The sequence below is a fragment of the Triticum aestivum genome, chromosome 6B, assembly GCF_018294505.1.
Source record: "Triticum aestivum cultivar Chinese Spring chromosome 6B, IWGSC CS RefSeq v2.1, whole genome shotgun sequence".
NCBI classification, from domain to species: Eukaryota; Viridiplantae; Streptophyta; class Magnoliopsida; order Poales; family Poaceae; genus Triticum; species Triticum aestivum.
The window spans coordinates 730,725,444-730,750,414 of NC_057810.1; the positions used below are offsets into that span (position 1 = coordinate 730,725,444).

General features: G+C 52.7%; 1 protein-coding gene across 3 annotated transcripts; it reads left to right on the forward strand.

Moving 5' to 3' along the window:
* Positions 1-1,380: 1,380 nt before the first annotated feature.
* Positions 1,381-22,383, forward strand: LOC123140152 (protein DETOXIFICATION 45, chloroplastic). 3 transcript variants are annotated; one of them, XM_044559891.1, is made up of 15 exons: positions 1,381-1,518; positions 1,554-1,943; positions 17,070-17,194; positions 17,485-17,628; positions 17,732-17,853; positions 18,024-18,159; positions 18,509-18,605; positions 19,037-19,137; positions 19,884-20,047; positions 20,230-20,301; positions 20,429-20,545; positions 20,634-20,729; positions 20,825-20,946; positions 21,803-21,860; positions 22,025-22,383. In XM_044559891.1, exons 2-15 carry the CDS (start codon positions 1,567-1,569, stop codon positions 22,118-22,120), a joined length of 1,827 nt encoding a protein of 608 aa, XP_044415826.1. In that variant the 5' UTR covers positions 1,381-1,518; positions 1,554-1,566; the 3' UTR covers positions 22,121-22,383. The 3 variants fall into 3 exon arrangements, with proteins under 3 accessions (XP_044415826.1, XP_044415828.1, XP_044415827.1); XM_044559893.1 differs by having other exon boundaries at positions 22,065-22,383; XM_044559892.1 differs by having other exon boundaries at positions 1,382-1,518; positions 22,059-22,383.
* Positions 22,384-24,971: the final 2,588 nt, after the last annotated feature.

A 24,971-nucleotide genomic window follows, 5' to 3' on the forward strand; every position in this document is an offset into this window, starting at 1 on the left:
GCCATGGACCAAATTTACGTCTTTCTCACCACAAGTACTATCCTGCAATGGCAATCATCTTCCGGACATTGTGATCGAGTTCCCATCATAGATAAACCCTGGGCTGGCAAAAGTAGTAGGTATTCCAGAATCGCCTCCCCAGCAGGATTGATTTTGCAAGTTGTCTTAATTATTTCGTCCAACCACAACCTCCTCCAAACTTGTCTAGCTTGTTTGCAAAGAAAAAGCACGTGCTTTGTGTCTCGTGGACCCGAGCAGCATGACGAGCATTGAGGGTGAGGCGCAGAGTGGAGTGGAGGCCGAGGGAGGCGTTAGAGTTTGAGCTCTCCCACGACCACGAGGAGTCCTGATGTGTTGCACTAAATGAGCGACAAGTACTACACAATGGAGGGAGTAGTAGTAATGTTGATTATGCTTTGCTTGCTTTTGGTTTTAAAATTTTGATTAGCAGTAAAGTTAATAATGCTCCTGCATATTTATATTGTGCAGAGGAAGCGTTCAACCAGGTCGAGCTGCGGGATCTGCCGCGCCGACAGCGCCATTCTTCACCCCGCTGTTTGGAGTAACTTTTTTGCTTTTCGAAAAGGAGGTTGAAACCACCGGCCTCTGCATCATTATGATATGATGCATACAATCAAAATCCCTTTATTCTAATTGATGAAAGTAACAAGGCTTTTAAAAAATGGTTTTAAAAGTTATTTGTGATTTGCGAAATGTTCACGAGTTTGAAAGAATGTCAATGAATTAAAAAAAATGTTCACACATTTAGAAAGTATTTTTTTAAACGTACAGGAATTAAAAAAATCTTTTCTAAACATTCAAAATGTGTTCACAAATCGAGAAACTATTTTAAATTCATAAAACTTTCATAAATTCAAAATATATTCATGATTTTTAAAAAATGTTCAAAAGATGAAAAAAAGATCTTGAATTAAAAAATGTTTACAAATCTTGAAAAAGTATGTGATTCGAAAAAATGTTTAGAAAAAATAATCATGATTTACAAAATGTTTACAAATTAAAAAATTATCATGAAACTGGAAAGATATTCACGAAGTTGAATAATGATGTTCACGAATTTGAAAACTCTTCACTAATTTCAAAAGGAAAAATAAGAATAGAAAAAAGGAAGAAAACCGATGAAAATGCCTAGTATTTTAGAAGACCCTAATGCTTTTTATGTTTGTTTGAGAATACTTTTATGTAGGTGGGTCCATCCTACTACCTACACTGACTGGGTGGTTATGGCATCATTAATTCGTTACTGGGCTATGTTTGGCCGGACCACTCGGCGGCATTTATTCTTGGGCCAGCCCAGTCACTCTCTGATTGGGAAGGAATTTTTGGGGAGAGAGAGATAGAGAGATGAGATATACGTGTGGTGCGGTGCGTTTCGTCGCCGTCATCATCATTATCCATCCCCTCTCTCTCTGTTTCTCTTCTTCTTGTTCCTCCTCCCCCGCCACCGCCGGCAAGCCGGCGCTCTCTACTGTACAGAGAGAGAGAGAGAGAGAGAGAGAGATAGAGGGGGGGGGGGGGGGGGGGGGGGGGGGGGGGGTTGAGTGGATGGGGATGAGGGCGCTCGTCTCCGGCCAGCCGGCGCTTCTATGCCCCTCTGCCTCTGGGTTGCCGTCGTCTCTGAGCAGCAGGGCTAGGAGAGCACCGCGCGCCGCTTCTGCTTCTGCTTCTGCCTCCGCCTCCCCTTCTTCTTCTTCCTCCTCCCCATGGCCATCCCTATCACTATCCAGGCTGGGAGCCACCAAGCTCAAAGTTACCATCCCCGCCATCGCCAAGAACCAGCGCCTGCTTCCTCTTCCTCTTCCTGGGCTCTTGGATTTCACAAGGAGCCTCCACGCGCTGCCTCTTGACGATGCTGGTGCTCTTTCCAAGAACAAAAAGGAGGAGGAGGAGGAGGAGGAGGAGGAGGAGGACAATGCTCTCTTGTAAGATTCATTCACTAATTCCCTAGTATTACTACTCTTTGGCTTTCACTGCTAAGTACACACTTAGGAGTTGTTAGAAACTAGGCGAGCTCAACAATGGCGAGAGGAGGTTTTGTGCCGCGTAAAAGTTGCAGCGTTTTCTGTCTTGCTTTATTCCTTATATCTGAAACGGGAAACGGATCGTGTCCGAGCTTTGCGGCCGCGCCATCCCACGGCCACTCTCGCACGTCCTCGCGATCCCACCGCGCGTGCTTGACTTCGTGCCATCCCACGATGCACGCTCGGCAGCTCGATCCTATCTAAAAGGAAAAGAACTGGTCATGGCACAAACAGACTCGTGCACATGCCGTGGAGTTCTGAAAACTAAAAGAAACTACCTATACTAGATACAAGGGCGCCAAGATTACAGGATCAACAAATCACCCCCTAATCTTGGTGTCCATTTGAAACTTCCATGATGCCGAGCTTGAGTCGCATCTCCGAGAACTTGACGCGCCCCAGCGCCTTGGTCAGGATGTCGGCGAGTTGTTCATTTGTGCTCACATGGTCAATGTCCACCACGCCTTCCTCAATGCACTGACGAATGTAATGGAAACGAACGTCGATGTGCTTACTTCGTTCATGGTGCACTGGGTTCTTGCTCAGCTCAATCGTGGACTTGTTGTCCACGTACAGCTTCACCGTCGCGTCAGGCTTGTTCGTCAGCTCGGCGAGGAGCCTGCTCAACCAGACAGCTTGGCAGCCTGCCTTCGCCGCTGCGATGTACTCCGCCTCGCAAGACGAGAGAGCCACCACCGATTGCTTCTGAGATGTCCACGTGATGATGCCGGAGTCGAGGAAGAATACGACGCCGGTGGTGCTCTTTCGGTCATCAATGTCTCCAGCGAAATCGCTGTCACTGAACCCCACCAAAACGGGCTCGCCGGTGGTGCCCTTCACATACCTGCACCCGTAGCCGGCCGTCCCGCTGATGTAGCGCAAGATCTGCCTCACAGCCGCCCAGTGTGAAGCAGTGGGTGCCTCCATGTACCTGCTCACTATCCCGACGGCATGTGTGATGTCGGGTCGAGTGTTGCAGAGGTACCGGAGACTGCCAACGATGCTCCGGTAGCTAGTGGCGTCCATCACGTCTCCGCCTCGCGCCTTGCTCAGCTGCAGGCGGTTCTGCATCGGGGTGTGACAGGCATTGCAGCCCATCATGCCTGCAGCTTCCAGGATCTTCTCCGCATAGGCTTTCTGACAGAGTGTGATTGTGCCTGCCTCTTGCCTGACCTCGATCCCCAAATAGTAGCTCAGGAGACCGAGATCGCTCATCTCGAACAGCTCGTGCATCTGATCCTTGAACGCGGCTGTCTCGTTGGCGTTCGTGCCGGTGATGATCAGGTCATCGACGTAGACGCCGACGAGTAACGTGGCCGAGCTGCTGTCCCTTTTGTACACGGCGTGCTCGACGGTGCTCCTCTCGAACCCGAGCGATGCCAGAGAGGCATCGAGCTTGAAGTTCCAGGCGCGTGGTGCCTGATGAAGCCCGTACAAGGCCTTGCGCAGCCTGAGCACCTTGTGCTCGCCGTCGGGGTCGATGTAGCCCGGTGGTTGGTGCACGTAGACCTCCTCCACCAGGTCGCCGTTGAGGAACGCAGACTTCACGTCCATGTGGTGCACCTGCCACCCGCGGTGCGCGGCAAGCGCCAGCAGCAGCCGCACGGTCTCCAGTCTCGCCACCGGCGCGAATACCTCGTCGAAGTCCACCCCCTGTCGCTGTGCATACCCTTTCGCGACAAGGCGCGCTTTGTGCTTGACCACCTCACCGGCAGCATCCCTTTTCACCTTGTAGACCCACTTGAGCCCGATGGCCTTGTGGCCGGGCGGGAGCGTGGCGAGCTCCCATGTGTTGTTGCTGCGGATCGACGCCAGCTCGGCGTCCATGGCGCTCTTCCATCCTGCCTGGGTCAGCGCGGCGTCCACTGACACAGGTTCTTCTGCTGCCACCATACACAGCTCGTCGTCGAGCTCCTCCACATCATCTCCCGTTATGTAGTCGTCGTAGAACGGGTTGGGCTTGATGATGCCGTGACGTGCCCTCGTGATCATCGGGTGTTGTGGCCCTGGGGATGTCGGGGAGGCCTCTCCCGTGCTGGTCCCCGCAGCAGCTGAAGAAGATGCAGCAGCTGACCCTGGCGCGGTGCAGTCCTCGAGAGGGCTGGGTGGCGGCGTGCGGCCCGTACGAGCCGCGCTCCCCGCACTCTGCTTGCCAGGGACGTAGGCCGCCGTCGTCGCCGTGGTGACTGGGTGCACGTATACCTCGACATGGAACGGCGCGGCGTCAGCGGCCGCTCCCTCCTTGTTCCATTCCCACCGAGCGCCTTCATCGAAGATGACATCGCGCGACACGTGCACACGATTCTTCACAGGGTCGTAGACGCGATATGCCGCCGACCCAGGCTCGTACCCGAGGAACACCATGGGGGTGCTCCGATCATCCAGCTTCGCCGGGTTCGGCTTGGTCACCTTCACGTGTGCAACACACCCAAAGACACGCAAATAACTCACATCTGGCTTGTAGCCGTGCCATACCTCGAATGGGGTTTGTCCATCCACGCTCTTCGTCGGTGATCTGTTCAGGAGATAAACCGCGGTGGTCACGGCTTCTCCCCAAAACCTTGCCGGAACGCCCATGGCCTTCATCAAGCTGCGCGCGGTGGAGACAATCGTCTGGTTTCGGCGCTCGACGACCCCGTTCTGCTGGGGTGAGTACGGCGCCGTCAGTTGATGCCCGATACCCTCGTCAGCGCAGTACTCAGCGAACGTGGCCACGGTGAACTCGCCACCACGGTCAGTCCGGAGTAGGCGCAGCTTGCGCCCCGTCTCCACCTCCGCTCCAGCCCTGAACCGCTTGATCGCTGTTGCTGCCTGGTCCTTCGTCGTCAGCAGTGTGAGCCACATATACCTGCTCTTGTCGTCGACAAGGAGCAGGAAGTAGCGCCTACCGGCTGGTGTAGCCGGCGTGATCGGGCCGCAAATGTCCCCGTGCACCAAGTCGAGGATGTCCTCGGCCCGCTTCTTTGCCTGTTGGGGAAACGGTGCTCGGCGCTGCTTTCCGGCTAGGCAGCCGTCGCAAAGCTGCTCGACGTGGTCGATGTGCGGCAGCCCTCGCACCATGCCATGGCGCGCGAGTTTCTTGAGAGCGTCGAAGTTGAGGTGGCCGTAGCGTGCATGCCACCTCCAAGAATCATTGGAGTGCACCGCCGCGAGACACACCGGCCTCGCAATGTCCAGCTTGACGGTGTACAGCCGGTTGCGTGCTCGTGGTACTTTGACGAACAGATTCTGTCGCCTGTCGAACAGCTTCAGGAACCCGTTGGCGAGGTCGATGCGGCAGCCGTTCTCCTCGAGCTGCCCGAGGCTGACGATGTTGCTCCGCAGACGCGGGATGTAGTACGCGTTGGTCAACGCTCGATGGTCCCCGTTGCCGCAGGCAAACAGGATTGTTCCCCGCCCCTTGATTTCCACCACTGACCCGTCGCCGAATTTCACCGTGCCGCCCACCGTGGTGATCAGCTCAGTGAAGACGTCGCGGCGGCCGGTCATGTGGTTGCTGGCACCGGTATCCAGCACCCACGTGTCATTTCCCTGGTGTGCGGAGGCGAGGAAGACGCGGTCCTCCACGAGGCTGACGCGCTCCAGCTTGCCGATCGCGATCGGCGTGGGCGCGTCCTTCGTCGTGCCCTGGTCCGTGACCGCCATCAGGAGTGCCGGCCCATCGATGTCGGGCTTGTCCTCCTCCGCCGCGGCCAGGTGAGCTTGCTGGCGTCGCTCCCTGCGTTCCCGTCGTGGCTCCGGACAGTCACGGGATATGTGCCCTGCATACTTGTTGCAGTTGTAGCACTTGATCCCCGACCTGTCCTGTTCGCCGTTTGGACCACGACGATCGTTGCCGTTGTGCTTGTTCTTGCCGCGGCCGTTGCTCTTTGAGCCGCCGCCGTTCGAGCCGGATCCCTGTCCGTGCTCCTTCTGCTTGCCGCGGGCCAACCACTGCTCCTCCGTGAGCAGTAGCTGGCTGCCAATGCGCTCCACCGTCCCGATCGAGCATCTTTCCGCCGAGGAGCGCAGGCGTCCGATCAACTCCTCGACGGACATGCCGTTGAGATCGAGGAGAGTCTCGATCGAGCAGGCGATCTGCGCGTACTGGCTAGGCACTTCACGAAGGAATTTCTGAACTATTTTTACCTCGTCCACTACGTCGCCGAGAGATCGCAGGTTGTTGGCGAGGTTGGTGATGCGCATGCCGAACGCGTCGAGCGTCTCGCCGTCCTTGAAGGCGATCTGCTCGAACTCCTTGCGGAGGCGCTGCGCCGTGGCCTCCCGTGCACGGCTGACACCCATGCGCATCAGCTTGATTGCCTCCCATGCGTTCGCCGCCGTCTCCTTGACCGCGAGAACCGGCACCATCTCTGGGGGCACCGCACGCAGCAGTGCAGAGAGCGCTGCCATGTCCTCGCGATCGCCCGGCTCGCCCATGCCGGACACCGCCTCCCACAACCCTTGCGCGCGCAGGTTGATTTTCATCACCAGCGCCCACTCAATGTAATTGGTGGCTGTGAGGGTGGGGTAGACGATGTTGGCGCCGAAGTTCGTGCGCTCCTGCACGACGCGCTCGTGGATGATCACCTCCTTGCCGCCCCGCCGGACGACGCTGCGCCCCCGGCTCCGTCCTCGCTCCCTCTCCGCCGCAGCCCCGGTGTCGCCTCCCGACATGTTGATGCGCGGCGCCGGCGTGCGTTCGCCGTCGTTGGACGTCATCGCCGCCCTGGATCGATAGCTGCTCTGATGCCAATTGTTAGAAACTAGGCGAGCTCAACAATGGCGAGAGGAGGTTTTGTGCCGCGTAAAAGTTGCAGCGTTTTCTGTCTTGCTTTATTCCTTATATCTGAAACGGGAAACGGATCGTGTCCGAGCTTTGCGGCCGCGCCATCCCACGGCCACTCTCGCACGTCCTCGCGATCCCACCGCGCGTGCTTGACTTCGTGCCATCCCACGATGCACGCTCGGCAGCTCGATCCTATCTAAAAGGAAAAGAACTGGTCATGGCACAAACAGACTCGTGCACATGCCGTGGAGTTCTGAAAACTAAAAGAAACTACCTATACTAGATACAAGGGCGCCAAGATTACAGGATCAACAAATCACCCCCTAATCTTGGTGTCCATTTGAAACTTCCATGATGCCGAGCTTGAGTCGCATCTCCGAGAACTTGACGCGCCCCAGCGCCTTGGTCAGGATGTCGGCGAGTTGTTCATTTGTGCTCACATGGTCAATGTCCACCACGCCTTCCTCAATGCACTGACGAATGTAATGGAAACGAACGTCGATGTGCTTACTTCGTTCATGGTGCACTGGGTTCTTGCTCAGCTCAATCGTGGACTTGTTGTCCACGTACAGCTTCACCGTCGCGTCAGGCTTGTTCGTCAGCTCGGCGAGGAGCCTGCTCAACCAGACAGCTTGGCAGCCTGCCTTCGCCGCTGCGATGTACTCCGCCTCGCAAGACGAGAGAGCCACCACCGATTGCTTCTGAGATGTCCACGTGATGATGCCGGAGTCGAGGAAGAATACGACGCCGGTGGTGCTCTTTCGGTCATCAATGTCTCCAGCGAAATCGCTGTCACTGAACCCCACCAAAACGGGCTCGCCGGTGGTGCCCTTCACATACCTGCACCCGTAGCCGGCCGTCCCGCTGATGTAGCGCAAGATCTGCCTCACAGCCGCCCAGTGTGAAGCAGTGGGTGCCTCCATGTACCTGCTCACTATCCCGACGGCATGTGTGATGTCGGGTCGAGTGTTGCAGAGGTACCGGAGACTGCCAACGATGCTCCGGTAGCTAGTGGCGTCCATCACGTCTCCGCCTCGCGCCTTGCTCAGCTGCAGGCGGTTCTGCATCGGGGTGTGACAGGCATTGCAGCCCATCATGCCTGCAGCTTCCAGGATCTTCTCCGCATAGGCTTTCTGACAGAGTGTGATTGTGCCTGCCTCTTGCCTGACCTCGATCCCCAAATAGTAGCTCAGGAGACCGAGATCGCTCATCTCGAACAGCTCGTGCATCTGATCCTTGAACGCGGCTGTCTCGTTGGCGTTCGTGCCGGTGATGATCAGGTCATCGACGTAGACGCCGACGAGTAACGTGGCCGAGCTGCTGTCCCTTTTGTACACGGCGTGCTCGACGGTGCTCCTCTCGAACCCGAGCGATGCCAGAGAGGCATCGAGCTTGAAGTTCCAGGCGCGTGGTGCCTGATGAAGCCCGTACAAGGCCTTGCGCAGCCTGAGCACCTTGTGCTCGCCGTCGGGGTCGATGTAGCCCGGTGGTTGGTGCACGTAGACCTCCTCCACCAGGTCGCCGTTGAGGAACGCAGACTTCACGTCCATGTGGTGCACCTGCCACCCGCGGTGCGCGGCAAGCGCCAGCAGCAGCCGCACGGTCTCCAGTCTCGCCACCGGCGCGAATACCTCGTCGAAGTCCACCCCCTGTCGCTGTGCATACCCTTTCGCGACAAGGCGCGCTTTGTGCTTGACCACCTCACCGGCAGCATCCCTTTTCACCTTGTAGACCCACTTGAGCCCGATGGCCTTGTGGCCGGGCGGGAGCGTGGCGAGCTCCCATGTGTTGTTGCTGCGGATCGACGCCAGCTCGGCGTCCATGGCGCTCTTCCATCCTGCCTGGGTCAGCGCGGCGTCCACTGACACAGGTTCTTCTGCTGCCACCATACACAGCTCGTCGTCGAGCTCCTCCACATCATCTCCCGTTATGTAGTCGTCGTAGAACGGGTTGGGCTTGATGATGCCGTGACGTGCCCTCGTGATCATCGGGTGTTGTGGCCCTGGGGATGTCGGGGAGGCCTCTCCCGTGCTGGTCCCCGCAGCAGCTGAAGAAGATGCAGCAGCTGACCCTGGCGCGGTGCAGTCCTCGAGAGGGCTGGGTGGCGGCGTGCGGCCCGTACGAGCCGCGCTCCCCGCACTCTGCTTGCCAGGGACGTAGGCCGCCGTCGTCGCCGTGGTGACTGGGTGCACGTATACCTCGACATGGAACGGCGCGGCGTCAGCGGCCGCTCCCTCCTTGTTCCATTCCCACCGAGCGCCTTCATCGAAGATGACATCGCGCGACACGTGCACACGATTCTTCACAGGGTCGTAGACGCGATATGCCGCCGACCCAGGCTCGTACCCGAGGAACACCATGGGGGTGCTCCGATCATCCAGCTTCGCCGGGTTCGGCTTGGTCACCTTCACGTGTGCAACACACCCAAAGACACGCAAATAACTCACATCTGGCTTGTAGCCGTGCCATACCTCGAATGGGGTTTGTCCATCCACGCTCTTCGTCGGTGATCTGTTCAGGAGATAAACCGCGGTGGTCACGGCTTCTCCCCAAAACCTTGCCGGAACGCCCATGGCCTTCATCAAGCTGCGCGCGGTGGAGACAATCGTCTGGTTTCGGCGCTCGACGACCCCGTTCTGCTGGGGTGAGTACGGCGCCGTCAGTTGACGCCCGATACCCTCGTCAGCGCAGTACTCAGCGAACGTGGCCACGGTGAACTCGCCACCACGGTCAGTCCGGAGTAGGCGCAGCTTGCGCCCCGTCTCCACCTCCGCTCCAGCCCTGAACCGCTTGATCGCTGTTGCTGCCTGGTCCTTCGTCGTCAGCAGTGTGAGCCACATATACCTGCTCTTGTCGTCGACAAGGAGCAGGAAGTAGCGCCTACCGGCTGGTGTAGCCGGCGTGATCGGGCCGCAAATGTCCCCGTGCACCAAGTCGAGGATGTCCTCGGCCCGCTTCTTTGCCTGTTGGGGAAACGGTGCTCGGCGCTGCTTTCCGGCTAGGCAGCCGTCGCAAAGCTGCTCGACGTGGTCGATGTGCGGCAGCCCTCGCACCATGCCATGGCGCGCGAGTTTCTTGAGAGCGTCGAAGTTGAGGTGGCCGTAGCGTGCATGCCACCTCCAAGAATCATTGGAGTGCACCGCCGCGAGACACACCGGCCTCGCAATGTCCAGCTTGACGGTGTACAGCCGGTTGCGTGCTCGTGGTACTTTGACGAACAGATTCTGTCGCCTGTCGAACAGCTTCAGGAACCCGTTGGCGAGGTCGATGCGGCAGCCGTTCTCCTCGAGCTGCCCGAGGCTGACGATGTTGCTCCGCAGACGCGGGATGTAGTACGCGTTGGTCAACGCTCGATGGTCCCCGTTGCCGCAGGCAAACAGGATTGTTCCCCGCCCCTTGATTTCCACCACTGACCCGTCGCCGAATTTCACCGTGCCGCCCACCGTGGTGATCAGCTCGGTGAAGACGTCGCGGCGGCCGGTCATGTGGTTGCTGGCACCGGTATCCAGCACCCACGTGTCATTTCCCTGGTGTGCGGAGGCGAGGAAGACGCGGTCCTCCACGAGGCTGACGCGCTCCAGCTTGCCGATCGCGATCGGCGTGGGCGCGTCCTTCGTCGTGCCCTGGTCCGTGACCGCCATCAGGAGTGCCGGCCCATCGATGTCGGGCTTGTCCTCCTCCGCCGCGGCCAGGTGAGCTTGCTGGCGTCGCTCCCTGCGTTCCCGTCGTGGCTCCGGACAGTCACGGGATATGTGCCCTGCATACTTGTTGCAGTTGTAGCACTTGATCCCCGACCTGTCCTGTTCGCCGTTTGGACCACGACGATCGTTGCCGTTGTGCTTGTTCTTGCCGCGGCCGTTGCTCTTTGAGCCGCCGCCGTTCGAGCCGGATCCCTGTCCGTGCTCCTTCTGCTTGCCGCGGGCCAACCACTGCTCCTCCGTGAGCAGTAGCTGGCTGCCAATGCGCTCCACCGTCCCGATCGAGCATCTTTCCGCCGAGGAGCGCAGGCGTCCGATCAACTCCTCGACGGACATGCCGTTGAGATCGAGGAGAGTCTCGATCGAGCAGGCGATCTGCGCGTACTGGCTAGGCACTTCACGAAGGAATTTCTGAACTATTTTTACCTCGTCCACTACGTCGCCGAGAGATCGCAGGTTGTTGGCGAGGTTGGTGATGCGCATGCCGAACGCGTCGAGCGTCTCGCCGTCCTTGAAGGCGATCTGCTCGAACTCCTTGCGGAGGCGCTGCGCCGTGGCCTCCCGTGCACGGCTGACACCCATGCGCATCAGCTTGATTGCCTCCCATGCGTTCGCCGCCGTCTCCTTGACCGCGAGAACCGGCACCATCTCTGGGGGCACCGCACGCAGCAGTGCAGAGAGCGCTGCCATGTCCTCGCGATCGCCCGGCTCGCCCATGCCGGACACCGCCTCCCACAACCCTTGCGCGCGCAGGTTGATTTTCATCACCAGCGCCCACTCAATGTAATTGGTGGCTGTGAGGGTGGGGTAGACGATGTTGGCGCCGAAGTTCGTGCGCTCCTGCACGACGCGCTCGTGGATGATCACCTCCTTGCCGCCCCGCCGGACGACGCTGCGCCCCCGGCTCCGTCCTCGCTCCCTCTCCGCCGCAGCCCCGGTGTCGCCTCCCGACATGTTGATGCGCGGCGCCGGCGTGCGTTCGCCGTCGTTGGACGTCATCGCCGCCCTGGATCGATAGCTGCTCTGATGCCAATTGTTAGAAACTAGGCGAGCTCAACAATGGCGAGAGGAGGTTTTGTGCCGCGTAAAAGTTGCAGCGTTTTCTGTCTTGCTTTATTCCTTATATCTGAAACGGGAAACGGATCGTGTCCGAGCTTTGCGGCCGCGCCATCCCACGGCCACTCTCGCACGTCCTCGCGATCCCACCGCGCGTGCTTGACTTCGTGCCATCCCACGATGCACGCTCGGCAGCTCGATCCTATCTAAAAGGAAAAGAACTGGTCATGGCACAAACAGACTCGTGCACATGCCGTGGAGTTCTGAAAACTAAAAGAAACTACCTATACTAGATACAAGGGCGCCAAGATTACAGGATCAACAAATCACCCCCTAATCTTGGTGTCCATTTGAAACTTCCATGATGCCGAGCTTGAGTCGCATCTCCGAGAACTTGACGCGCCCCAGCGCCTTGGTCAGGATGTCGGCGAGTTGTTCATTTGTGCTCACATGGTCAATGTCCACCACGCCTTCCTCAATGCACTGACGAATGTAATGGAAACGAACGTCGATGTGCTTACTTCGTTCATGGTGCACTGGGTTCTTGCTCAGCTCAATCGTGGACTTGTTGTCCACGTACAGCTTCACCGTCGCGTCAGGCTTGTTCGTCAGCTCGGCGAGGAGCCTGCTCAACCAGACAGCTTGGCAGCCTGCCTTCGCCGCTGCGATGTACTCCGCCTCGCAAGACGAGAGAGCCACCACCGATTGCTTCTGAGATGTCCACGTGATGATGCCGGAGTCGAGGAAGAATACGACGCCGGTGGTGCTCTTTCGGTCATCAATGTCTCCAGCGAAATCGCTGTCACTGAACCCCACCAAAACGGGCTCGCCGGTGGTGCCCTTCACATACCTGCACCCGTAGCCGGCCGTCCCGCTGATGTAGCGCAAGATCTGCCTCACAGCCGCCCAGTGTGAAGCAGTGGGTGCCTCCATGTACCTGCTCACTATCCCGACGGCATGTGTGATGTCGGGTCGAGTGTTGCAGAGGTACCGGAGACTGCCAACGATGCTCCGGTAGCTAGTGGCGTCCATCACGTCTCCGCCTCGCGCCTTGCTCAGCTGCAGGCGGTTCTGCATCGGGGTGTGACAGGCATTGCAGCCCATCATGCCTGCAGCTTCCAGGATCTTCTCCGCATAGGCTTTCTGACAGAGTGTGATTGTGCCTGCCTCTTGCCTGACCTCGATCCCCAAATAGTAGCTCAGGAGACCGAGATCGCTCATCTCGAACAGCTCGTGCATCTGATCCTTGAACGCGGCTGTCTCGTTGGCGTTCGTGCCGGTGATGATCAGGTCATCGACGTAGACGCCGACGAGTAACGTGGCCGAGCTGCTGTCCCTTTTGTACACGGCGTGCTCGACGGTGCTCCTCTCGAACCCGAGCGATGCCAGAGAGGCATCGAGCTTGAAGTTCCAGGCGCGTGGTGCCTGATGAAGCCCGTACAAGGCCTTGCGCAGCCTGAGCACCTTGTGCTCGCCGTCGGGGTCGATGTAGCCCGGTGGTTGGTGCACGTAGACCTCCTCCACCAGGTCGCCGTTGAGGAACGCAGACTTCACGTCCATGTGGTGCACCTGCCACCCGCGGTGCGCGGCAAGCGCCAGCAGCAGCCGCACGGTCTCCAGTCTCGCCACCGGCGCGAATACCTCGTCGAAGTCCACCCCCTGTCGCTGTGCATACCCTTTCGCGACAAGGCGCGCTTTGTGCTTGACCACCTCACCGGCAGCATCCCTTTTCACCTTGTAGACCCACTTGAGCCCGATGGCCTTGTGGCCGGGCGGGAGCGTGGCGAGCTCCCATGTGTTGTTGCTGCGGATCGACGCCAGCTCGGCGTCCATGGCGCTCTTCCATCCTGCCTGGGTCAGCGCGGCGTCCACTGACACAGGTTCTTCTGCTGCCACCATACACAGCTCGTCGTCGAGCTCCTCCACATCATCTCCCGTTATGTAGTCGTCGTAGAACGGGTTGGGCTTGATGATGCCGTGACGTGCCCTCGTGATCATCGGGTGTTGTGGCCCTGGGGATGTCGGGGAGGCCTCTCCCGTGCTGGTCCCCGCAGCAGCTGAAGAAGATGCAGCAGCTGACCCTGGCGCGGTGCAGTCCTCGAGAGGGCTGGGTGGCGGCGTGCGGCCCGTACGAGCCGCGCTCCCCGCACTCTGCTTGCCAGGGACGTAGGCCGCCGTCGTCGCCGTGGTGACTGGGTGCACGTATACCTCGACATGGAACGGCGCGGCGTCAGCGGCCGCTCCCTCCTTGTTCCATTCCCACCGAGCGCCTTCATCGAAGATGACATCGCGCGACACGTGCACACGATTCTTCACAGGGTCGTAGACGCGATATGCCGCCGACCCAGGCTCGTACCCGAGGAACACCATGGGGGTGCTCCGATCATCCAGCTTCGCCGGGTTCGGCTTGGTCACCTTCACGTGTGCAACACACCCAAAGACACGCAAATAACTCACATCTGGCTTGTAGCCGTGCCATACCTCGAATGGGGTTTGTCCATCCACGCTCTTCGTCGGTGATCTGTTCAGGAGATAAACCGCGGTGGTCACGGCTTCTCCCCAAAACCTTGCCGGAACGCCCATGGCCTTCATCAAGCTGCGCGCGGTGGAGACAATCGTCTGGTTTCGGCGCTCGACGACCCCGTTCTGCTGGGGTGAGTACGGCGCCGTCAGTTGACGCCCGATACCCTCGTCAGCGCAGTACTCAGCGAACGTGGCCACGGTGAACTCGCCACCACGGTCAGTCCGGAGTAGGCGCAGCTTGCGCCCCGTCTCCACCTCCGCTCCAGCCCTGAACCGCTTGATCGCTGTTGCTGCCTGGTCCTTCGTCGTCAGCAGTGTGAGCCACATATACCTGCTCTTGTCGTCGACAAGGAGCAGGAAGTAGCGCCTACCGGCTGGTGTAGCCGGCGTGATCGGGCCGCAAATGTCCCCGTGCACCAAGTCGAGGATGTCCTCGGCCCGCTTCTTTGCCTGTTGGGGAAACGGTGCTCGGCGCTGCTTTCCGGCTAGGCAGCCGTCGCAAAGCTGCTCGACGTGGTCGATGTGCGGCAGCCCTCGCACCATGCCATGGCGCGCGAGTTTCTTGAGAGCGTCGAAGTTGAGGTGGCCGTAGCGTGCATGCCACCTCCAAGAATCATTGGAGTGCACCGCCGCGAGACACACCGGCCTCGCAATGTCCAGCTTGACGGTGTACAGCCGGTTGCGTGCTCGTGGTACTTTGACGAACAGATTCTGTCGCCTGTCGAACAGCTTCAGGAACCCGTTGGCGAGGTCGATGCGGCAGCCGTTCTCCTCGAGCTGCCCGAGGCTGACGATGTTGCTCCGCAGACGCGGGATGTAGTACGCGTTGGTCAACGCTCGATGGTCCCCGTTGCCGCAGGCAAACAGGATTGTTCCCCGCCCCTTGATTTCCACCACTGACCCGTCGCCGAATTTCACCGTGCCGCCCACCGTGGTGATCAGCTCGGTGAAGACGTCGCGGCGGCCGGTCATGTGGTTGCTGGCACCGGTATCCAGCACCCACGTGTCATTTCCCTGGTGTGCGGAGGCGAGGAAGACGCGGTCCTCCACGAGGCTGACGCGCTCCAGCTTGCCGATCGCGATCGGCGTGGGCGCGTCCTTCGTCGTGCCCTGGTCCGTGACCGCCATCAGGAGTGCCGGCCCATCGATGTCGGGCTTGTCCTCCTCCGCCGCGGCCAGGTGAGCTTGCTGGCGTCGCTCCCTGCGTTCCCGTCGTGGCTCCGGACAGTCACGGGATATGTGCCCTGCATACTTGTTGCAGTTGTAGCACTTGATCCCCGACCTGTCCTGTTCGCCGTTTGGACCACGACGATCGTTGCCGTTGTGCTTGTTCTTGCCGCGGCCGTTGCTCTTTGAGCCGCCGCCGTTCGAGCCGGATCCCTGTCCGTGCTCCTTCTGCTTGCCGCGGGCCAACCACTGCTCCTCCGTGAGCAGTAGCTGGCTGCCAATGCGCTCCACCGTCCCGATCGAGCATCTTTCCGCCGAGGAGCGCAGGCGTCCGATCAACTCCTCGACGGACATGCCGTTGAGATCGAGGAGAGTCTCGATCGAGCAGGCGATCTGCGCGTACTGGCTAGGCACTTCACGAAGGAATTTCTGAACTATTTTTACCTCGTCCACTACGTCGCCGAGAGATCGCAGGTTGTTGGCGAGGTTGGTGATGCGCATGCCGAACGCGTCGAGCGTCTCGCCGTCCTTGAAGGCGATCTGCTCGAACTCCTTGCGGAGGCGCTGCGCCGTGGCCTCCCGTGCACGGCTGACACCCATGCGCATCAGCTTGATTGCCTCCCATGCGTTCGCCGCCGTCTCCTTGACCGCGAGAACCGGCACCATCTCTGGGGGCACCGCACGCAGCAGTGCAGAGAGCGCTGCCATGTCCTCGCGATCGCCCGGCTCGCCCATGCCGGACACCGCCTCCCACAACCCTTGCGCGCGCAGGTTGATTTTCATCACCAGCGCCCACTCAATGTAATTGGTGGCTGTGAGGGTGGGGTAGACGATGTTGGCGCCGAAGTTCGTGCGCTCCTGCACGACGCGCTCGTGGATGATCACCTCCTTGCCGCCCCGCCGGACGACGCTGCGCCCCCGGCTCCGTCCTCGCTCCCTCTCCGCCGCAGCCCCGGTGTCGCCTCCCGACATGTTGATGCGCGGCGCCGGCGTGCGTTCGCCGTCGTTGGACGTCATCGCCGCCCTGGATCGATAGCTGCTCTGATGCCAATTGTTAGAAACTAGGCGAGCTCAACAATGGCGAGAGGAGGTTTTGTGCCGCGTAAAAGTTGCAGCGTTTTCTGTCTTGCTTTATTCCTTATATCTGAAACGGGAAACGGATCGTGTCCGAGCTTTGCGGCCGCGCCATCCCACGGCCACTCTCGCACGTCCTCGCGATCCCACCGCGCGTGCTTGACTTCGTGCCATCCCACGATGCACGCTCGGCAGCTCGATCCTATCTAAAAGGAAAAGAACTGGTCATGGCACAAACAGACTCGTGCACATGCCGTGGAGTTCTGAAAACTAAAAGAAACTACCTATACTAGATACAAGGGCGCCAAGATTACAGGATCAACAGGAGTTAGGACTTAGGAGTTAAGTAGTACTCTGTTTCCATCTTCACATTCTTCCCACTTCTTATTCTTACTAGACTACACACTTAGGACTTTCTAATAACATACTTACTACTTACTACTTACTACTCTAGTAGGAGTAGTTGTAGTAGGAGGGACCCAATTTTATTTATCTTTCTTGCAACATGCATGGATGCTTAACTCATTCATTCATATGCTCAAAGGAACTAACTGAATATCATCATCATCATCATCATCATCATCATCATCTACTCTCCAGTTTCCTTCCTGACTTCCTTCCTTACTTCTCTAAATTACATTATTAGTCTTTGCATTTTCTTTCTTTTTGCAACGTAACAATGTATGTTTCTGCCTTTTGTAACCTAACAATAACAATAACAATCCAACAACCAATACGCAGCGGCAGCGGCCTTTATCCTGGGACTGTCGGCATCGACCTCATTCTTCTAGCCCTGCCTGCAGTCTTAGGCCAGGCCATTGACCCCATGGCGCAGCTCATGGAGACCGCGTATATCGGCAAATTAGGTTGGTACGCACCTCCTTTCCTTTCCTTTCCTTTCCTTGCGCATCACAATATCGATCATGGCAGTTTAACAGTAAAGTGCTAAAACCTTTATTTATCTATGACCATAAGGCTGTTATACTACAGTGAAACACACACTACAACATTCAGATTGGTATTAGCTCATATGGGAAGGGAAGCCATAGGAATGTTACTGCCTACATTGTTAATGTGTCTTGCAGATATCCCTGCTGCATGAAAAAAGCAAGTTGTTAGTTATTCTCTGTCTCAATCTTGGCATTCTCTTCTCAAGGGGCTCTGGAGCTAGCGTCTGCTGGAATTGGTGTGGCTATTTTCAACATCCTATCCAAGATTTTCAACATCCCCTTGTTGAGCATAGCAACCTCATTTGTGGCAGAAGATATTTCCAAGAATGCTAGCAAGCATTCTACTTCAGGTAACAGGATGATCATCTGATTGATGAATACATATTTAAGTTTCTGTGCAACTCTGCTTCTTCAGACAATGGAACCTAAATAAACTCTCTGCGTCCGTTGCAGGCAAACTGGAGCTGCCATCCGTGTCGTCGGCTTTGGTTTTAGCTGCTGCGATTGGTACAATCGAAGCATTGGCATTGTTCCTAGGATCAGGATTGTTTCTTAAACTAATGGGCGTCTCACCTGTATGTATGTTTATATCATGTCATCTTTGAGTTTCTCTTTTTATGGAGTACTGTCTTTTTCTTCTCCTCTTTTTTGTGCATTATTAGGTCTTTAACTGGATTCAGAATAGTGCATTTCATCCACTTGTGCCTGCCTATTAGCAGAAAGCCTAAGTTTACTTCTTACACAGGTCTCTCCGATGTATACATCTGCGCGGCTCTTTCTTTCGCTGAGAGCCTTAGGAGCACCTGCAAATGTGATTATGTTAGCAGTGCAGGGTATCTTTCGTGGATTCAAGGATACCAAGACTCCCGTACTTTTTATAGGTAACAACTACCTCATCGTTTGCTTATTATTGCCATTGTGTTCTCACCAGTTGTGAGTGCAAAAGCTACCTCTTGATGCACATAATGGTGGTGCCCCCCTAAGTTGATGATATTTTCCTCTTATATTCCTGTCAAATATTTTGCAGTAACACACCAGTACTGCCTTTTTTGTGTTTATGTTCCACTTTCCAATGCCAAAGCCCATGAATTGTTTATCATTCACGCATTTGCACATTAATGCTGTTTGTAACCAAGTCTCGTTTGAATTGGAAGCGTTCCATACAGTTATCTGATGTAAAAAAAAAGTCTCCTTTCTTGCGCACTTACTGATTATTTGAAACACCTGTAGGTTTGGGGAATCTTTCAGCTGTGGTCCTTCTTCCGCTACTTATATATGGTTTTAAGCTTGGTATAACAGGAGCAGCAATTTCGACAGTCGCATCCCAGTAAGTTTTCTATTAGCTCGGTGTAATCTGAGTTCAAGAGAATTATGGAAGTCAATTCGACATATACCAGCAAATGTCTCTCCCAGTTTGGTTCCTATATGTTGACGAAATAATCAAAGGAAATAACACTTGCTGTTAAACTTGCAACTTACCTTTTTTTTCTCATTATCTGGATACGTTTAAATTGCGGCAAACATATGCAGTACTATGAGATTATTGGCTGTTAGCAGACCTACTGATATTGTGGCATGCAGTTTATTAGTTATATGATTACGCATGTCAGAATTACTATCAAAACATGAAGTGTAGTACTCATAATACTGGGCTGTTGGGTGCCTCACCTTTTTTTTTGAAGTTTTAATTGGAACAAACATAGTATGGACCAGTTAGAGCTGTTGGGAATCTCACCTGCTATATGGTTTACGATGTAGGTACATTATTGCCATTTTGCTTATGTGGTCTCTAAGTAAAAGAGCTGTTCTGCTTCCTCCAAAGATGGACCAGTTAGAGTTCGGTGGATATTTAAAATCTGGTGAGTCTATGATCCTACTTGTTCATTGGTCAGTTGTGGACTCATGGTGTAGGCTACTGTAAAAGTTCTTCAGATATGTTTCTGTTGGCCTTCAGAGTACGGATGTTGTACATTCAGAGTGCAGTTTACAGCAATCTGATTTTTTTTTCCAGTGAATTCCGAGTTTTTCTTAGGCAAAACCTGCAGGCTATTTTGGTCCTTCTATAGAAGTGGAAGTTAGTCCTCCCGAAATTTCTGTTTATGGCTTCATTTTTCATTTAGTTGGGCCCAGCTCTAGTCAAAGTGCATTCATGTTGGAATGTACACTTGAGCACTTCAAAAACACTTAATTATTTTTGGATACTTAAAGGCCATCCCATGCCCCAACATATGATATGTACTTGAGCAGGCAATAACAGAAATCATTCTACTCATTAAGTAGCTAATGACAGCACACAGTACTCCTGACAATTCAAAAGAAAGAAGATATAGCCACTGATCCGGTATGTTTGTCAGATAAGAAGGCCAACTTGTTATTGATAAAGCTCTCGTACTGTATCTTCTCATGATACATAATCTGACCGCTGGGCAATGGGCAATCATAGATCTTTTTGTCCTTGTTACGCCGATATTATTTGGAGATTGCATGCCATCTTTGCTTGCACTGATGTGCCTGTGCTATTTTTCTCTTCTTCCCTTTTTTTCTTTCTCTGTTCACCTGCAGCCTTAAATTTTACAATATATGTCTGTTTTCTTGAAATGCTAAGGTGGCATGCTATTGGGACGAACCCTCTCAATTCTGTTAACTATGACCATCGGTACATCAATGGCTGCTCGACAAGGCCCAACAGCTATGGCTGCTCATCAGATTTGTTTGCAAGTATGGCTTGCTGTATCTCTGCTTGCAGATGCCTTAGCAGTTTCTGCCCAGGTATGTATTTTCAGTTACAGAAATCATCCCTACTGTTAGATCGGCTTCCTTTTGCAGCTGTCCTTCTGTATCAAAATTTGTACAGAAATCATCCCTACTAAATGCATCATCATAATTTGAACTATTAAATACAAATATCCATAAGTGCATAAGCGCAGGCTAACTTTGCTTGCATTTCTTAGGCTCTGATTGCAAGCTCTTACGCAATACTGGACTACAAAAGGGTCCAGAAGGTTGCGATGTTTGCTCTGCAGGTGATACATACTTCTCCTCTGCATTGTGAAGTTCAATTTATTTGCATGCCCCATTTATATTCTTGGGGATGCAATTGCTGTCTCTTGTGTTGATAGAAAACACCAATTAAATTATTGTCCATTGCAGATAGGACTAGCTAGCGGGTTAGCTTTGGCAGTTGGCCTGTATATCTCATTTGGCAGTATAGCAAAGCTATTTACCAATGACCCTCAGGTCCTAGCGGTTGTGAGCTCCTGTGCATTGGTATGCCTTTCCTACTTTGCTACTTAATTGTTACGTAAACGGCACACCATATCTAGCCTTATTCTGAAAAAAAAAACTTTCGTTTCAGTTTGTCTGTGCCAGTCAACCAGTTAATGCCTTGGCATTCATCTTTGATGGCCTCCATTATGGCGTCTCCGATTTTGACTATGTCGCTCAAGCTACGGTATGGGAACCAGCTCCGACGGCGACCAGCTTCATATATAGATGTTCTTTCTTCCTATTGGTCATGGATTTCTTGATTTTGTCTGGATTCCACAGATTGTGGTTGGGGTGATATCATCGTTGGTCTTGTTATATGCTCCACGTGTCTTTGGCCTGGCCGGAGTTTGGGCTGGTTTGACAACACTCATGGGATTGCGCATGGCTGCAGGCATCCTGAGGTGATCAATTATGCTTCTTGTTTCTTGTTCCGTTACATTAGTCACATCACACCTGTGCAAAGCCGTTACATGCAGCAATATGTTTACTTTTCCTGTAGCCATCATGCAACTGCTTTCTCTTATTTGTTTGTGTTTCTGTTAGCATGTAACAATGACATTGGTAATTATAGTTGTTGTAGACTAGGATATTAGCCTTTGGCTTTCAGGGCGGGTGGTCTTTTCTGGGCAGAAATTGTTGTACTTTGCACTTAATAACAATATGATTGCTATATTTTTCTTCTCGTGAAGTACTAATATGTAATGGTATAGTGGTGCCAACACGTTGCTACAGAAATAGTGCCAGATTCTAACTCAACTATACCAGAATTAGTAGAAAATAGACAATTCCCCCAAAGGGCTAGCATATGTTTTTTAACTACTGCCTCCGTTCCTGAATATAAGTCTTTTAAGAGATTACACTACGGACTACATACGGAGCAAAATGTCTGTATACATCCATATGTAGTTTGTAGTGGAATCTATAAAAAGACTTATATTTAGGAACGGAGGGAGTAACTGCGTTAGAGCCTCCACCTGTCATCGCGACTTGATTTGTGTGAAAGTGTTTGTATGGCGTCTTGAATCAAGGGCTTATTTCAGAGCGCCTTGCATCTTCCTTCGGCCAGGATCCGTCAGATAGCATGTGAAGTATTTCATTGTTTCACCATGCTGCCTGATAAGAGAAATTACTGCCATATGAAAAATTCTTCACTTCATTTTCTTGAATATGATCGGTACTTCCCTGCAAAAAAAAAAAAAAAACCATTGATGTGATGCTCTCATGACATCTCACTGCAAACCGCTGGACAAATGTCAGGTTGCTATGGAAATCAGGACCTTGGTCATTTTTGCACGAGGAACCTGCAGAAACCAAGGTTTGTTAACTATTATATTAGCTCTTGTCTTTAATAAGTACAACATTATTTTGCAAAAGGAGGATATGCAGCTCCTCTTTGATACAGTACTACTGGCTTTCATAAGAATTCCATTATTGTTATGATACATTATTGTTATGATCCCCTGCGTGGGGCCTGGCCAGGCCGGGCCGGGTGTGTTTGAATCGAATATTACAGTTGCAGGCGCAGCCCTTTGCATCATAAGAATTCGTGGCGAGCCAGCACATGTCAGGTCGTAGGGAGAGGTGCAGTTGAGGAATGAAGAAGCACAAGCTAAACCAAGAAGGGGTCAAGCTGCTAAGCTAAGAGGATATATTGTCATTAGTTTTGTCACTTTTTTTTTTGTGTGTGTGTGTGCGTGTGTATGTAAAGAAGAGGAGGGAGGATTATTTCATTTGATGTTGCCAGCATGCAGTTTCTTCATTCATTTGTTTGTTCTATCTATAAAACTATGCATTTCTAATGATATGTAAAGTATGGAAGAAATGTGAGTTGTTGGTTCCCCTATGGCTATTCATTTCATTTCACGGAGAAGCTCCATATTGTCTTGGTTTTTATGGTCTCTCCTATTTAGGCTACAGCACCACTCAAAACGAGTCAGACCGCCGGTTCACCGGTTCGATTGTTAGTTTTTTAAGAAATAAAATAATATATGTTCTAATATAGTGTGAAATAATGGTCAAGTAAAATTATATCCATGTAGTGAACAACAAAATAGCACAACCAACTTGGTTATTGGGCCATGTACAGGCCACACGTACTGCTTACACGACCTTGGATCGAATCCCAATTTCTATCAAAACATTTTTTCTGGTTTTTCCGGTTCAATGACCCGGTTTTCCAAAAAACCGGCCGGTTTGACCGGTTTTCTTCGGTCTGATTGCAGAATGGTCTTATTAGCTTAAAAAACCAATGAGGCTGCCGGTCCAGTTTTTTCTGGTCCGGTCTGGTTTTTAAAACTATGCACGCTTCTCTTGGGCGCCACGTGTGGCTGTTATCCTTGCCCGATGTAATCTGTACCCCCATGAACTTTGACATTAATAAAGGGTCCTGTTTTCTCAAAAAAAAAAAAGGACCATATCCACGCCAACCATCACATGCTCCATCCACTCCTCCAAAGTTTTTTTTTTGGGGGGGGGGGGGGGGGCTCCTCCAAAGTTATTTGCCGCAACAGAAATGGTACATACATGGGCTCGTCTATACAGGTCATTTTCAGGGACTTGTTTCACCGACAGTACTTGAAGCCATAACATGTAGAGAAGATTTAGCATTGGCGAAGGATCTGGGGATGCAACACCTCTACATTGCATCACATTGTAAGGAGGTCATAAATCATATTCGTGATGGTTTTGGAGGAGCGGATGGGGTGCTACTTAGAGAATCCATGACTGCAGGTGGTGCTCCTGCTACTTCAAGTTTTGTCCACACTACAACTTCTTAATCTTCTTTGTAAAATGAAAACGACTTAAACTTCTTTGTTAAAATGGAAACCGCTTCAACTTATGTCTTGGTAGATGAAGTGGTATGTGGTGTACTTAATTAGGGAGGTATCTAGGAGTTTATGATTCATGACAGACATGTCGTGAACAAGTGGACCGTCATAAGAACAACCTCTATAAAAGGTTTAAGAGTAGGGAGGAGGCAGAGGATGATTACTCCAAGCTCGTGCTAAGAGAGAAGAGCAATCATGAAGTAGGCAAAGGTGCAGGTCTGGTTGGGTTGAGTGGGCCAAAGAACTTGATAATATTCGTCCAATTCATCATCATTGTGGAGTTCAGGTCATCCCGTGCCATGTTAGTACATTGGGTCGATTGTTAGTTCTTTCCAAGATCATTATCTAACACTTATCTGGTTTATCTCCTCTGTAAAATGCAAAGTAGTTCCACTTCATTGGAGAGTGGTAATGTATACCCGCTACATGGATTTAGCTCGCATTGCATTTTCAATAACCTGCTCATTTTTCTGACATGCAACGGTAATTTAGCTGCATTGCATAGGAAAAATAGATGCTTAGTTGTGTGCGTTAGAGATATAAATCACACCATCTAATGACGACTTCCATTGCCAGGCGGGGGTGTATGATATTCTCTAATACATTGCAGTATGGCTTAAGATAGATGGTCCATTGATGATCTTTGTGTATCATGCAGATGATGTACGGTCACTAGTAAAAAACAAGGCTTTCGTCACAGCCGGATCCGGTTGCGTTACAATCCAGCAATAGTCCCGGTTGCGTTACAAACCGGGACTAATGTGAGCATTAGTCCCGGTTCGAGCGGCTAGGGCGTCGGGAAAGCATTAGTCCTGGTTCAAATGGGACATGTAGTCCCAGTTTGAGACACGAACCGGGACTAAAGGGTGCGATGCTCTTTAGTCCCGGTTCGTATCTCAAACCGGGAGTAAAGATTAGACCTTTAGTCCCAGTTTGAGACATGAACTGGGACTAAAGGATGCGATGCCCTTTAGTCCTGGTTCGTGTCTCAAACCGGGACTAAAGGGATTCTTGTCTTAAACTCTACCCCCTGGTGTATTGCCATTTTAGTTTTGAAAAAACAAAAAGAAAATGATAAAAACTTAAAAAAATAAAATCCTTCGAGATGTAGTTATATTACTATATCTACTAGTTAGGAAAATTAAAAAAAATAAATTTGGACATGTTTTGCAAAAAAAAGGTATGAAAAAGTAAAACGGCAATAACTTTTGCATACGATGTCGGAAAAAACGTATAACATATCAAAATTTTCAGCACGAAAATCCGTTTTGCAAATTTTAGAATCCTCAAATTCTAAATGGAAAAAAAGACATGCTCAAATTTCAGTTTTTTTGAATTTTGGTCAAACTACTTATTCAAGAAATATTAGTGTTACTAAATAATTATTTTAGTTTTTTTAATTTTGGTGAAATCTGGTCAAACTATGGTCAAACTATGGTCAAACTACTTATTCAAAAAATATTAGTGCTACTAAATAATTATTGGTTTTAAGAATAATAGTTCCAAACTCAAACAGTGTAATGTGATATTTCATGCTCAACTTCCATTCCTAAGGGTTAATAAGATTGACAGCTTTCTATTGTTAGGAAAACAACAAG